The 14,933-nt window shown below is 54.1% G+C and overlaps 2 protein-coding genes and 1 long non-coding RNA gene across 6 annotated transcripts in view; 2 read left to right on the plus strand and 1 right to left on the minus strand.

The window, feature by feature from the left end:
* The first annotated feature begins 7 nt into the window (after positions 1–7).
* On the plus strand, positions 8–1,813 carry LOC127538960 (uncharacterized). Its single transcript, XR_007947789.1, has 3 exons — positions 8–307; positions 407–460; positions 592–1,813. It is a non-coding gene; the product is annotated as an uncharacterized LOC127538960 (long non-coding RNA).
* Positions 1,814–1,895: 82 nt separating this feature from the next.
* On the plus strand, positions 1,896–6,219 carry LOC127538783 (collagen alpha-1(III) chain-like). Its single transcript, XM_051962524.1, has 4 exons — positions 1,896–1,996; positions 2,372–2,515; positions 3,412–3,814; positions 5,106–6,219. The coding sequence occupies exons 1-4, from the start codon at positions 1,896–1,898 to the stop codon at positions 5,703–5,705; spliced, it is 1,248 nt and encodes a 415-aa protein (XP_051818484.1). The 3' UTR covers positions 5,706–6,219.
* A 4,221-nt stretch (positions 6,220–10,440) lies between these two features.
* The window catches only part of TTC38 (tetratricopeptide repeat domain 38), a 23,819-nt gene continuing 19,326 nt past the window's right edge, over positions 10,441–14,933 (minus strand). For 3 of the 4 annotated variants that reach the window (XM_051962848.1, XM_051962851.1, XM_051962850.1), the window contains one exon: positions 10,441–13,560. In XM_051962848.1, coding sequence (XP_051818808.1) covers positions 13,467–13,560 — 94 coding nt within the window. In that variant the 3' untranslated portion in view covers positions 10,441–13,466. The other variant, XM_051962849.1, reaches the window with a different exon arrangement.

Consider the following 14,933-nt stretch of genomic DNA (forward strand, 5'->3'; position numbering starts at 1 on the left):
GTGAAATACACAAGAAATGCTGCAGAGGTGAAATACACAAGAAATGCTGCAGAGGTGAAATACACAAGAAATGCTGCAGAGGTGAAATGGGCAAGAGGTGCTGCAGAGGTGAAATGGACCAGATACTTTAAGGGTAAAATGGACCAGATGATGCAAAAGTGAAATGGGCAAGAGGTGCTGCAGTGATGAAATGGGCAAGAGGTGCTGCAGTGGTGAAATAGGCAAGAGGTGCTGCAGAGGTGAAATGGAACAGATGATGCAAGGGTGAAATGGGCAAGAAGTGCTGCAATGATGAAATGGGCAAGAGGTACTGCAGAGGTGAAATGGGTAAGAGGTGCTGCAGAGGTGACATGGACTTTAAGGGTAAAATGGGCAAGAAGTGCTGCAGTGATGAAATGGACAAGAGGTGCTGCAGTGGTGAAATGGACAAGATTTGCTGCAATGATGAAATGGGCAAGAGGTGCTGCAGAGGTGAAATGGATCAGATGGTTTAAGGGTAAAATGGGCAAGAAATGCTGCAGAGATTAAATGAACCAGATGATGCAAGGGTGAAATGAGCAAGAGGTGCTGCAGTGATGAAATGGGCAAGAGGTGCTGCAGAGATGAAATGGACCAGATGATGCAAGGGTGAAATGGGCAAGAGGTGCTGCAGAGGTGAAATGGACCAGATACTTTAAGGGTAAAATGGGCAAGAAATGTTGCAGAGATGAAATGTGCAAGAGGTGCTGCAGAAGTGAAATGGACCAGATGATGCAAGGGTGAAATGGGCAAGAGGTGCTGCAGAGGTGAAATGGCTAAGACTACATAGGTAAAATGGGCAAGAGCTGCTTCAGAAATGAAATGGACCAGATGTTGCAAGGGTGAAATGGGCAAGAGCTACCTAGGTAAATTGGACCACAGTTGCTTTAAAAGAGAAATGGACAAGAGATGCCTCAGAAATGAAATCCTCAAATCACAATTTGGGGGTGTTTGGGGAGATGTGAGCTAAGCAGTCTAAGAAAAAGGATGATGGAGGAGCCCTTGAAGTAACAGGGAAGGTAAGCCAGGGAAGGGTTTAGGAGGAAAGACGATGACTTCTGTTCTGAGACAAGCTTCACAACTGGAGCAGGGTCTCTAAAATCTCTCCTTTACAGACCTCCCTTCTCCAGAGGCAGATAGGAAGACCCAGCAAAGAAATGGGATCCACCTGCCAGTGGGATGAGGAACTCAGAGATTGTAATCCAAAGCCTCCCACTGGACAGACGGGAAAGTTGAGATCAGGACACTCCCCTCCCCCCTTTCTAGGGGGTTAGCCGGGCAGACTGGGGTCTCTGGGGTCTCCTCCCCTCCCCCCTTCAGCTGCTCCCAGTTGTAGTTCCAGAATGGCTCTTCCACTCTCCTGGCCTGTTTGCCATCTGAATAACAGGCGGGGGTCCTCTAACCCTTTTTTCTCCCTTTCCAGCCAGGGTCCCTGATGGGAGGGAGGGGGAACGCCTGATCCTGGGCCTCAGTTTCTCCATCTCGTCAAAAGGGTGCCTTCGGTCCATCCTCTTGGCTCCTCCTTCCCCTTCTCCTTCCCATCAAAGTCGCTTCAAATGAGGTGGGTGGGAGGGGAGGGGAAGGGAGGACTGGGAGCAGTTTGCGCCATAGGGGCGCCGGGCGGGGGAGGGAACAAGTACCACGTGACTCCACCCGGGGACGTTCTTTGGGGGACGGGGGTCCCATCTTCACAACAACGCTGCTCGCTTCCCTCTCTCCACCGAGAACCGAGGGCCCTACCTTCCGAGGGAGTCCAGCTCAATCCGTCCCTTCCTTACCTGAGTCTCCGTCACAGACTCACCTGTCACTGCCACCGCTGCCGCCAACTGATTTAAAACCGAGTCGTTTCCTCCCCCTGCCCCACCCCCTGGCACGGCATGAAACACGTGTCCGCAGAGCCTCGCTGGCGATTGGTCTGTTTGAATCAAGCTGGGCCGGCCCCTTCCGGCCCCCTCAGTCCCTTGGCGTCCTGGGAGACGTAGGCTAGTTGGCGGTCGGGCGCGTGCGCATTGGTCCCAAGTCTATGGGCTGAAATTTGATTGGTGGTTGAGGAGCACGCTTAGTTGTGAACTAGCTCTTCGACCCTAAAGATAAATAGTTAATTTTAGGAAATGAGAACGGGGCGATTGTCAAAGGCTCAGTGGAAAGAACCTTGGTTCGCAGCTGGGGAGTCTGGGTTCAGATCCTGCTTTAGGCAAACCAGGTCCTCTGGACCTCAGTTCCCCCGCCTGTCAAACGGAAAGTATTGATCCTTCGGGCTTCCCTGCTGTCTGTTTCCTTATGCTGTTTCCCCAAATAGAGTATAAGCTCTTTGAGGGCAGGAACTGTTCCATTTGGGGGTTTGTACGCTCAGGGCCAAGCAGTTGGTGATTAATAAATGCACAGAAACCACAGGCGTTAGAGCTGGAAAGAATTTTAGGGGACCCCCGGTCCAAGCCTTTACAGCCCAGAGAGGCCACTCAGCGCAGCCGGGCTTCAGCTGGTGGGCAGAGGTCCGGTATCCATGTTGTGGCCCGAGGGCGGAGGAGGAAAGGACGCCGCGTGCAAACTCCGGACTTCTCCCAGATCCCACCGTCGCTGCCCGGCGGGGGCCGCGGAACACGGCCCCTGCGGCTTCCCCTCTACGGGACTTTGCAGGGCTGGGGAGGGAGGGCTTTCTATTGCTGGAGCAGCCGAGCCCCCACCAGTGCGCTCCCCCTCCGTGATCAGCAGTTGATGGCTACGAGCCAGTCACACTTAATTAGCTCTTATGGAAAAAGGGGATTTTCAGTAGGAAGATCCTCTCCCTCCCCCCACAGCCCGGACACGCTCTCTCGCCCAGAGAAAGTGGGCTTGAGCTTGGCAAGATGGGACAAAACTTCCATTTCCGGGTCGCTAGAAAGCCCTTTTCCCTTTAGTGATGGGAGCAAACGCCCCCAAGACCCGACGTCCTTTTCCTGGCGGCTTCTTGGAGCATCCGGCGGCCACCTTTTCTGGGGGTCTCATTTGTCCTTGCCGCCCGACGTCTCTGCTGCTTAGGGCGCGCTGGGAGAAAGCCGGTGGAAAAGTCCGGGTCCTTCTTTAGATGGGGAGGTGGGGGGCGGGCGCGCGATCTGCCCCTGCTAAGGGACGGCTCCGGGGTCTCGCCGGCTACATCTCCCACTCAGCTGCCAGACCCGCCGGCGGCTGCCCTTCCCCAACCACCTAAGCCACGGGTGGGGGTGGGGGGGCGGGCCCGGGGCTGCCCCAGCCCGGCAAAGACTGAGATCTGGGCTCCAGTGGGTGCAGGTGGGGCCTGACTGTAAATCCTTCAGTGGTGGATTAAAGGAGGCGCCCCCCAGTCTCACAGAGACCCCCGGGAGGTCGGCAATCGCTGTGTCTGGGCCGGCCCGGACCCCTCTTCCCGGGCTGCAGATGCTCCGGCAAACGCGGGAACCAGTCCCAGCAGCGCGTGGGGACGCAGATGCCGCCCATGGGCGCGCAGACAGGCTGTGCTCCCGGGACTCCCCGCCCCCCGGGGCTGCTAGGGGCTGGCCGCCAGCCTGGGCTGGAGCCTTTCCCGGCTGCCCGTGGGGGTGGCCTTGGGCCAGCTGCACTGTCCAGACTGAGGCAGTCCGGGTTCGTCCTTGGGGCTTCTCCATCCCTCCGGCCTGGCTCCGGTGCCCTGGGCTCTGTCCTGGGGGACGGAGGGGCTGTTGGAGAGCTTGTTTCTGGGCCCAGGAGCTGCGGCAAGATCCCAGGCACCTTGGGAGGGCTGGGCCGAGACCCCGACCGAGAGCCCCACAAACCCCCCCCACAGCATGAATGTCTCCAGAAGGTAAGAGCCCCGGCTACCTTGGGGTGGGCAGCAGTAGGCTTTGTGGAGTGAAGGCAGTGAGCTCCCCATCCCTGGAGGGCTGCTGACCACTTCCGAGAGGGGCTGTGGAGGGGCTTCCTGCGTGGGGACTGAACTCCAGGGGAGCCCGCCTGACTGACTGACTCTGAGTGCGTCCCTGGGCCGCCCCCAGCTCTAGGTGCCCCGAGGGCTGGAAAGTGAAGGGCTGTTCCAGGAGGCAGCAGAGGCCTTGTCCTGGGGGCTGTGGGGACGCTGCGGCCTCTGGGAGAAGCAGCTGCGGTGGAGGGGCCAGGGAGCTGGCCTGGGGGTCCGAGGGACCTGAGGGGCGGGGGTCAAGCCCTGCCTCTGACCCATGAGGTTGCTTAGTCACCTGAGTAACCCCCCACCCTTAGGTCCCGGAGCCGGTAGAGATCTGCAGCAGGGGAGGGAATGTCTGTGCTGGGAGTTCCCTAAAAGCGGGACAAAAATCCAAATAAAACCTCCAGTTCCGTGAAGCCCTTGGCCCTGCGCCTGGCCCCCAGTGAGCTGTTTATATTATTATCTAGTCCCTGAGGCCGCAGGGGAACCACTGAGCATCATCATCCCCATTTCCCAGAAGGGAAGCCCTGGGCCGAGCCAAGGGTCCCGGGCCCTGCAGGTAGAGCACGCGGGGGCCCTCGGTGGGGCCCCTCTGTGGGGCCCCTCTGTGGCAGTCTGGGGACTTTCCAATGCAGAAAATAGAATGTATTGGATGGGGGAAGGAGCCATTATCCTGACGCTGTGAAAAACAAGGCTGTGGATCAGGAACCCCTGGTCAAAGCCAGCCTTCTCATTCCGCAGACGAGGAAACTGGGGCCCCGGGCAGGGGACCGTGGGGAGGGCCCCCCGGGGCTGAGCGTGGAGGATAAGCAGACTCCCAGCACAAGGGGCACTGGGAGGGACCTACTGGAGCCAGCATCCCGCTGCTCTCTGCCTGGGAGCCTCTGGAGACAAGGAGCTCACTACCTACCTGCAGGCCCTCCGACTCCTGGACCATGTCACAGTGGGTCTCTGTCTCCAGCCCCTCGGGGCTCCTGGCTCCCTCCCGGGCCGCCCCCTTCCCTCTTCATCCTCCTGAAGCTGGAGGCTTCAGCCCCCAGAGCTGGTGCCCCCTCCCCACGTGGCCCCCAACACCCCCTCCCCTTCTTAGTGATGGTGCCGGGCCGGCCCGGGGGCCTCCGTGCTCTGGGCGCTTTCATCCCTGCCGGCCCGGGCTTCTCTGGGCCCCTTTCTAAAGCCTGGCATTTCCCCCCAGGATCCATTCTCTCCGGGCCCACCGACAGAAAGCCCCCTCCGTGGCGGGCCCCGGCCGGCCGCGCGCCTGCAGCAGCGAGCCCGGATGGGCCCGGGACGAGCAGCTGCCCGCCTTCCACACCATCTACACCGTGGTCATCCTGGCCCTGCTCATGCTCATGTTGGGGGTCTGGGCTCGCAGAGACACGTGAGAGTCCCCGCCACGGATGGGCCGGGGCCTGTGGGGGAGAGGAAGAAGCGGGCCTTGGGGGGAGGCCCTGACGGTGCAAAGCCGGGCCCGCTTTCATCTACCCACGCTCACCTTTGGGGAAGGACGCCCGAGCCTCGGTCTCCAAAGGCCCCCTTGGCCGAGGGCAGCCCGAAGGCCCAGCTAGAGCTGGGCTGCACAAGGCGGCTGTGTGAGCGTGATGGAATAATGGCGGGCAGGAAGACCTGGAGGGACTTATGGGAACTGATGCCCAGGGAAGCGAGCAGAACCCGGAGAACGGTGCGTCCGCTAACGGCAACGCGGGGGGATCCGCTGGGAAGGACAGCCCGGCCGGCCAGGAGCGATCCCAGCGACCCCGGAGGACTCAGAAGGACGAAGGCCGCCCGCCTCTGAGGGGGACTGAGGGCTGCAGGAAGAAGCCGGCCTTTTTCCCGTCCTTCCCACTTGGGTTTTTGCTTGTATTTTCTTTTGTAACACGGCTAATATGGAAATGTTTTTTGCATGACTGCAAATGTATCCTCAATATCCTATTTCTGGTCTGGGGCAGGGATGAGAAACAAGGAAAGGATTTGGAACTTTAAAAATATTTAAATTTTAAGATTATTTTAAAATAAAGAATTCTTAAAATGAATGTTAATTTTTTTAAAAAATTAAGTGGGAAATAGTTAACAAAGAAATAAAATCTATTTTTAAAAAATGTGGTAGGGTATATTGGATTACTTGCCATCTACGGGAGGGGATAGAAAGAAGGGGGAAATTTGGAGCACCAGGTTTTGCAAGGGTCAGCGTTGAAAAATTAAAAATGCATATGTTTTGAAAATAAAAAGCTTTAAAAAAAAAGAAAATAAAAAGCTTGAATAAAAATAAATTAATAAAATGATGTAAGATCAGGTCTGCCCTGGCTCCGAGTTATCAGGTGCCCTACCACACACACACACACACACACACACACACACACACACTGTTTCTTTCTCTCTGTCTGTGTCTGTCTGTCTGTCTCTGTGTGTGTCTCTCTCTGTGTCTCTCTGGGGGAGGAGGGAACACGCCGTTATGACTAAGGTACAACTTTCCCTAAAAGACCCTCCCTCGCTGCTGTGTATTTCTCAATCACCGGACACCAGTGGTAAATGAGGGCTTCTTCCATCTCATGAAGTCTGGGGGGGTGCTCAGCAGTGGGGGGCAGGCGTCCGTGATGCACTGGCTCCTCTACGGTCAGATAGGTTGGTCATTCTCACCTTCATGATTTCAGCGGATCCTCCCTGGAGGCTACAAGGTGAAAGTCAGTCAGCGTTTAAGTGCCCCTGTGTGTCTGCGGCGGCCCTGTTTGTAGTGGCCAGAAGCTGGAGACTGAAGGATGCCCACGCACTAGAGAATGGCTGGGTAAATTGTGGTATATGAATATTAGGGAATATTATCATTCTGTAAGAAATGACCGGCAGGATGATGTCAGAGAGGCCTGGAGAGACTGACAGGAACTGATGCTGAGGGAAATGGGCAGAACCAGGAGATCACTGTACAGAGCAACAAGGTTCTGATGGACGTGGCTCTTTTCACAAAGGGGTCGGCCCGCGAGTCGCCGTGTGGGAGGCATTTGGGCTCGCGTCCCCGACTCAGCGTCCGCATCCTCCGGCCACCCTTTGTGGCTCCTAAGCCGAGGGGGACGCCGGCTCCCAAGTGGCTCCCGTGGCAGGACGAGCCTGGCCCGTGGCCGGGGTTCTGGGAGCAGGGCTCAGGGGGACCCCGCAGACCGCCCCGAGATCACGGAGGTCTCCTCCGAGACACAGCTGAGCTGGGCCGGGGGATGTCTGTGGGGACGCTCTATGGCAGAAATGACCGTGATCGCTGAGGAGCCAAACGCGGACCGATGGACCAAGAGAGTGCTGACGTGGCTCGGGCCTCCCCCACCCCCTGCCCTGAGCGGCAGCAGGAGGCCAAATATGGCAAAGGAAGGCTGGGTCCCCGGCCGCCCAGATGCCGCCCTCTGGAGAGCCAGCGGCTCAGCCTCCACTTCTTGGAAGAAGGCCGTGCAGCTCCGGGATGTAAATATTTGTACCAGGAGGACGCGAGCCGCTGAAGTCAGGCTGGGCTCCCTCCCCCACAGGACCCTCGGCCCCCCAGTCTGGGCGGCCCTTCTCACGCATCCCCTTCCCTCGGGGTGACCCGCTGTGGCCGACCCCTCGCAACAGCCTCCCAAGGTCTCCCTGCCCCGGGCTCCCCCATCTCCCGCCTCCACCCTCCCCCAAGAACTTCCAAAAGCCCCCCCTTCACCTGCAATGGCTCCCTCTGGCCTTCATCATCTGCCTCCCCCCTCCTTTCCAGACTCCCGAGCCCACTCAGGACAGGGCAGCCCCCGCAGTGCCCTCTTCTTGCCGGGTCTGGGTCCAAACCCCTCATCGCCCTCCAGGCCTGGCTCACGGTCCTTTAGAACTTGGACCAGGGGTGTCAGGGCTGCCTAAGAACAGGGGAAGGCGTTTATAACAAAATAGGGTGTCAAAGCTGGGGGCCTTTCTAATGCCTGGAGTCCGAGGGCCAGCTGCTGCATCAGAGGGGGACCCTTGGGAAGGTCTATGAGCATAAAGCGTCTCAGGCCCCGTGCCCGGGGTGCTGGGCTCAGGTCAGGGGTGCACCCCAGGCCCCGCGAAGCGCCAGGCCCTGGCTCCAGTCAGATGAGAGCCAGGAAGGTCCCCCTGGGCCAGGGTCACAGAGGCCCCCCTGGGCCCCCAGGGCCAAGTCACAGCCAAAGGTGACGCAGATGAGGCCGTTGTTGTAAACAGACACTGCAGCCTGACGCAGCTCCAGGAGAGCTCCCTGCCCACGAGTTTTTGGTGGAAAATGACTAAGCCAGCAGCCGCCTGCTTGGCTGCCGTCACGGGTTCTTGAAGAAAGTCGATGGTACCTAGTCCCTCTCAGGAGCTCTTGGGGGCTCCTGCCAGTCCCAGGCTCCCCAACCCCACCCCTCCCTCAGGGGCTCCTGGCAGTCCCAGGCTCTCCCCCACCCCTCCCTCAGGGGCTCCTGGCAGTCCCAGGCTCTCCCCCACCCCTCCCTCAGGGGCTCCTGGCAGTCCCAGGCTCTCCCCCACCCCTCCCTCAGGGGCTCCTGGCAGTCCCAGGCTCTCCCCCACCCCTCCCTCAGGGGCTCCTGGCAGTCCCAGGCTCTCCCCCACCCCTCCCTCAGGGGCTCCTGGCAGTCCCAGGCTCTCCCCCACCCCTCCCTCAGGGGCTCCTGGCAGTCCCAGGCTCTCCCCCACCCCTCCCTCAGGGGCTCCTGGCAGTCCCAGGCTCTCCCCCACCCCTCCCTCAGGGGCTCCTGGCAGTCCCAGGCTCTCCCCCACCCCTCCCTCAGGGGCTCCTGGCAGTCCCAGGCTCTCCCCCATCCCTCCCTCAGGGACTGCAGGCCAGTCCCAGGCTCCCTCTCCAGGAGCTCTTGGGGGCTCCTGCCAGTCCCAGGCTCCCCAACCCCATCCCTCCCTCAGGGGCTCCTGGCAGTCCCAGGCTCTCCCCCACCCCTCCCTCAGGGGCTCCTGGCAGTCCCAGGCTCCCTCTCCCCCTCTCAGGGGCTCCTGGCAGTCCCAGGCTCTCCCCCACCACTCCCTCAGGGGCTGCAGGCCAGTCCCAGGCTCCCTCTCCCCCAATCAGGGGCTCCTGGCTGGGGCCTCCAGCACAGACCCTGCCTGCCTCCCTTCTGGTGTCCGGCCTCTCCCCCAGGGTCCGTCCTGCCTTGGCTCTGCCCCTGGTTTTGCTCTAGATCAGAGCAGCCAGAGCAGCCCCCCTTTCTTGGGCTCAGGGTTGGCCCACCGTCAGCCCCTCGCAGTAGAGCGTGACAGGGCCACGGGTCTTGTTTTAAGTCGAGGCCCAGAGCAGGGGCCCAGCCTTGTCTTCTGTCTGGCCAGGGCCCTTTGGGGCACCTTGGAGGTACCTGAGGCCCCAGGCTGGAAGGAAGCCTGATCCGAGGCTGTGCCCAACAACCTCTCACCCTGCATGGTGCAGGTGAGGAAACAGAGGCCCTTGGAGAGGGGCAGTGACCTTGGGCTCGACCCTGGGTGTCTATCCCCCGCTTTCCTCTCTGTGTCTCCCCAGAGGCCACAAGGAGGCCTGGCCTGTTGTCGTTACCCTTTGGTTTTAAGGGGCTGAATGGGACGTAGTGGGAGGCAGCTGGAACCCGGTGCCGGGCTTTCCCATTCCAGTGGGTTCTGACCCGCAGCTGGATCCCTTCATCAATGCATTGGGCAGCTCCCACGTGGCTCATTGCTGCCCTCCAGAGGTCAACTGATTTTTAAAAAATAAATTATTTTCAATGAATAAAAATCTATCTCCTCTCCTTCTCATGTCTCCTTGGCCTGAGGAATCAAAATCTGTACGACTATCCAAAGTCAAACTAAGCGGATTTCCACACTCACCCTCTCCAGGATGCATCTCCTTTTCCCTCCTGGGTCCATCATCTTTCCATGGTGTGTGTGTGTGGGGGGGAGTAGGTACGCTGTACCTCTGTCCTGGAATGGCGGTCGTTGGCAATCACATCGAGAGGAGGGTGTCAAGTCTTTCCAAGCTGTTTTTCTTTCCAGTCTGTTTGCTTTTAGTAAACATGGCTCCCCTGGTCCCGCTCGGCGTCTTCTGGGATACTTCCCACACATCTCCCCAGATTTCTCTGTATCTCTCCCCATTCTTATTTCTACATTTCTTCTTTTCATCCCAGTGGTCACTTGAACCCCCATCGCTGCTCAACCCATCCCAGCGCCATCAGGACCCATCCTATCGCCATCAGGACCCATCCCAGGTGGCTCCCACAAGGTCAGGGGAATGGTTGCCCAGAAAGAAGCCACGTAATCTTAGTCTGGAGTTACCCTGTGTCTTCCCCCTCGTAAAATTCCAAAGTTCTTCACAGAACCAGGTTTCCAGCCCCAGATCTTCACTTATACCTTCCTTTGGGGACCCCAACTCTACCCCCTATTAAATTCCCTTCCATAAAATGAAAGTTGGATGTGCTTTCTAGGCCTCGTTTTTAAGGTCCTTCCTGCTTTGATATTCTCAGTCTATCATGATAGTCATTTTCCTAATGCCTTAGGAAGTACACTTTGGTTTTGGGTTTTTTTATGGTCTACAAGTATGTTAACTTTAAAAAAAATACACATTTCTTTATGAATCATGTTGAGAGAGGAAAATCAGAAAGGGAAAAACTACAAGAAAAAAATTGGAACATAGCATGTGTTATTTACATTCAATCTCCATATGCAGATGGCATTTTGTATCCAGAGTTCATTGAAATTGCCTTGGATCACTGAACTGCTGAGAAGATGCAAGACTTTCAAAATTGATCATTGTGGAAATATACTTTGACAAAAAGTATGTTTGCTTTAAAATAAATTTTTTTTGGTCAATTGTATAAAGTGAAAGTAGAATACAGAAACAACTCATTCTTACCCCCAGTATTATTAAATTGGTCACTGAATATTTCTATAGATTGCTTTAATGTCCTGGCTCATATTTTTATTGAACATTTTCACATCAGTTTTCCCATGATTTTTTTTCTAGGCTAGATATTGGGATCAAATTGTCTCCATTTAGGAATATCTTTTATTCATATTCCCTTCCCTGGTGACTATTTTTATTGCATGTCTATTAAGAAAGCACTTCATATTTCTTCATTTTACACATAATTATGACTTATTTATGCCCAAGCATGCACTGTTTTTATAGGTATGGCATAAGCATGCTCTTTAATCATTCAATAATTACCAGAATCCTATCAAAACTATCTTTTTTTTCACTGTTATATTCTATATTTCAATGTTATATGATTTCTATCTTACTTTTTTTTTAGACTTATAAAGTTCTGAGAAGAATTTTGAAATCATTTTCTTCCTATCAAAATATCATTGTATTATAGGGTTTCCCCAGAGAACTAAAATGCTACACTACTCTACGCACATAGATTTATATTTACTATTGACATTATTTTGGTATGTTGTTTCATTTTTCTAATCCCCTTTAATTTACTTTTAAAAATTATCTCTGTGGCTTGTTCTTTAATTCTGTTTCTGAATCTATTGAAAGCATAATGTGTTTTCCTTTTGTTTCTCTTGAGAGCATCTATTTTATCTATCTAGTCTTACTTGAAATCATGGTTTTAATCGCTGCATTTTTTATTCATTCAAAACAATAAATTTATTGCAGCTCTTCAATTTAACTCTATATGTTGATGTTTCAAGTAAGTTTTTTCTATGCAGAAAATTATGGGGTTCTGTCTCATGATCTAGTCTCTCTTCCATTTTGTGGTTGAGTTTAGTCCATTCAAAGTTATAACTGCTAAGTCGTTTTCCTCTTCCTTAAATTCTGTTACATTCATTTTTTAAAAAGCAGCACTGCAGTTTGGTTTATTTGAAACCTATTCTTCACCTATAACTACCCACTTCCTTATACCCCCCACCTCCACTTGGCCCAAGTTCAGATTCTTTGATGCTATTTTTCATGAGATGAGAGGTCACAGACTTTGAGCTGGGCATCTCAAACTCAACATGTCCAAAACAGGCAAAATATGTCCAAAATTTTATCTTTTGTGACTTTGACTTCATTGGTGCTACTCCTGAATTATCTTCCTCAAAAAAAAGAAACCAAAAAAAACATTTCTCTTCCTCCTCCTCACCACTGTCATCCCAGTGATAGAAGTCAACAACTTTGGTGTCATCCTTAACTCTTCAAGATCCTCCACCCCAATAGCCATTCTCTTGTCAGGACTTTTCCTTCTGCTTCCACAATGTCCCATGCCATCACTTTCTCTCCACACCTAGAATCACCATCTCTGTTTAGCCCCATCACCTCCTATCTGGATTATTGCCATGTCTGCCTCTAACGTCCTCCTCCTTCAATCTAGGATCCATTCAATCGTCTTTAGTTTCTTATACATTTATACATAACTATTGTATACAAGACTGCCCTTCATACAATCCAGTCTAACTGGCTTTTCCGTAGTTCCTCACCCAATAGTTCATCTCCCACCTCCAGGCCTTAAACGCCATCCCTCCTGACCTCTGCTCCTTAGGACCTCTCCTGAGCCCTGCTCAAATACTCCACATGAAGCCTTCTGGGCTCCCTGAATTTTTGGTGCCCCCCAATTCCATGACCTCGTATTTGCTGACCCTGTTTTTCTTGATGCTCAGAGAAGAGAGACTGAAAAGGATTTCCCCCAAAGCATCGTGGCCTGCACACAAATGGGACCTTGGAAAGCTGAAAGCTTGACGACTGATCTGATTGTTGAGAGGTGAGCACCCATGAAGTCGGCTGGAAGTCCAGTGTGCTCATCGTTTCCATAGGGGGGTGACAAAGCACCAGCCTCATCACAACTCCATAACTAACCTCACAAGGGAGAAGGTGGCAGGAGGGTGACAAGCCTCAATTTACTGAGAAGGAAAGGGAGCCTTAGAGCAGTCTGGGATGTGCTCAAGATCAAGTTGATATTGATTTCCCTGGAAAAGTTGATTAAAAAAAAGCCTGCATCAAAGCATAGGAGACAGTCCCACACTGGTCAGGCTGCCCCTAATGATGGAGGGGCTATTTTGATGCCAGACAGGAGGACCTTGAGCCTGTCTTCTCATCTGGTCACCATGGCCCCAACCTGAAAATGTCAGAGTGGGGCCTCCAGGCTGATGCAGACTCTCCTAGAGCCCAGAGGCCACCTTTTTCCATTGGTGACTGTTAAGAGTACGGGGGGTGAGGGGAGCCATACATGTGACTCCTTGGTCATGTTGGGTTTAGACATTTTCAGAAGTTATAAAATGACAGGAAAAGCCCAGAGCTTCACATTAGGTGCAAAGAGGAAGGGGAGGGAAGAAGGGAGGTTCTTCCTCTCTCCTTGCCTCAATTCCCTTTTCTCTAGACAAGATGGGGCTGGGTGCTTACAAATCAAAGCAGATAATTCACAAAGGAGAAGACCCGCTCTCTGACACTTGAGATGTGAGTGTCCCTTCTTAAATGAAGTGGGATAGCAGGCAGAGGATGGTGAAGGTGCTTGTGGCCTCTGTGGAGATTTCCTTTTCTAGGGGGCGGGAATAGAATTTGGCTTCTGGTTCAGTTGGGCATTGTGGCTTCCTTCAAATGGACAATCGTGAGACTGGCACTCTTTGGGAAGGAGGAAGAAGGCCAGTTCCCCCTAGGAAGGCTTTACTCCATGAGATGCAAGGACGATGCCTTTCGGATGAGGCGTTCGGTCAAAGGAGAGCCGGGCTTCAGGGCATCCCGCTCAATGAGGAGGCTCCTGGGGAAACAATGGGAGCATCATTTATACCCTCTATCCCAGAGATCCTCCTGCCAAGCTCTTTGTATAGCCTGGTTCTCATGGACGGAAATAAAAATCCTAGACAGAGCCTGCACAAGCTCATTGGATCCCCAGAACTTGAGGCGGTCCCCCCATGTGGGTGTGCCACTTCTGGGTCCACCCCTTCTCTTCTACTAGACCTTGAACTCATGAGGATGGTCACTTGGCATCCTTCCCCAACACCCATCTAAGGGGGTACTTAATATTAGGCCAGGGAATAAAAAGCGATCTCCTAGTGGATGCTTGCTGGCTGCAAGGACATGGATGACTCTGTCCTGTCCTCCACTCAGGTGGAGGTCTGGAGTCTCTCCTGTCCTTGCCCACCTCTAGAGTCTGTGTTCATACCATGTTACCTGCCCTACAATGCCCAACTTCCCTGATGCCTGTCCAAATCCCAGAGGCCCCGGATTCAAATCTTTGCTACTTCCTACTCACACAACCTTGAGCCAATCACCCCCTCTCCCCAAGGCCTCAGTGATCTTAGCCTCTGAGGTCCTAGGCAGTAGGAAGAAAAGACCATGAGACTGTACATTGGAGGCCTGCTTTCAGCAGCCCGTTACTGCGCCACTTCCACTCTGGTCCCTCAATCCCAGGCAGTCCGCAGCCGGAAACACACCCTCACCAGGATCATAGTCGCCTTCGGGCAGTCCACTGACCTCTCTGCTATTGACTAAGCAGGACCCAAACACGTGGGCCTGCAGGTCTACCCTGTGCTTGCAACACTCAGCTAGTATTGGGAACAGTATCTGGAACACACTGGAACTGTTTCCAACTGGTGCTGAAGATCTGACACCTGAAGTCTGCCAGGGACACCAGGGATACCAGGCACCTCTTTAGGAAATTCCGGGAGTCCCCGCTATGGGTGGTTTCTGTCACTTGGTCCTCTAAGGCCAAAGCCTCCAAGGGTTAAGAGAGGGATTTTCTTCAAATGCCTCTCATGGAACATCCGGAACACGATGGTTGCTTGGGCTCCACGGCCAGGGACAGCAACGCGATCCACATTTTACAGACACTTCTGAAACCCCCCCAAAATGCCAATAGCGATGGCCAATGAGGCCTTCATGACCAGGTGAGTTCCCGTCAAAGTCCCAGCTATCCAACTGTACGCTAATAAATTCATTGCCCTGGAGGCGTGCGCACAATCCCTTCAACTACTAGAGGCATCACTGCTCCCACTCGCTGCAATTTGGCATCTGCAAAGTCATACAGCTTTTCTCGTCTCCCGGTTATATCTGTAGACATAACAAAGGGGGGATATGTTTGTTTGGTGTCTCTCCGTTTCCAGTTTTTATAAACAATTACACCACATTAAA

This window comes from Antechinus flavipes, chromosome 5 (genome assembly GCF_016432865.1).
Source record: "Antechinus flavipes isolate AdamAnt ecotype Samford, QLD, Australia chromosome 5, AdamAnt_v2, whole genome shotgun sequence".
NCBI lineage: Eukaryota > Metazoa > Chordata > Mammalia > Dasyuromorphia > Dasyuridae > Antechinus > Antechinus flavipes.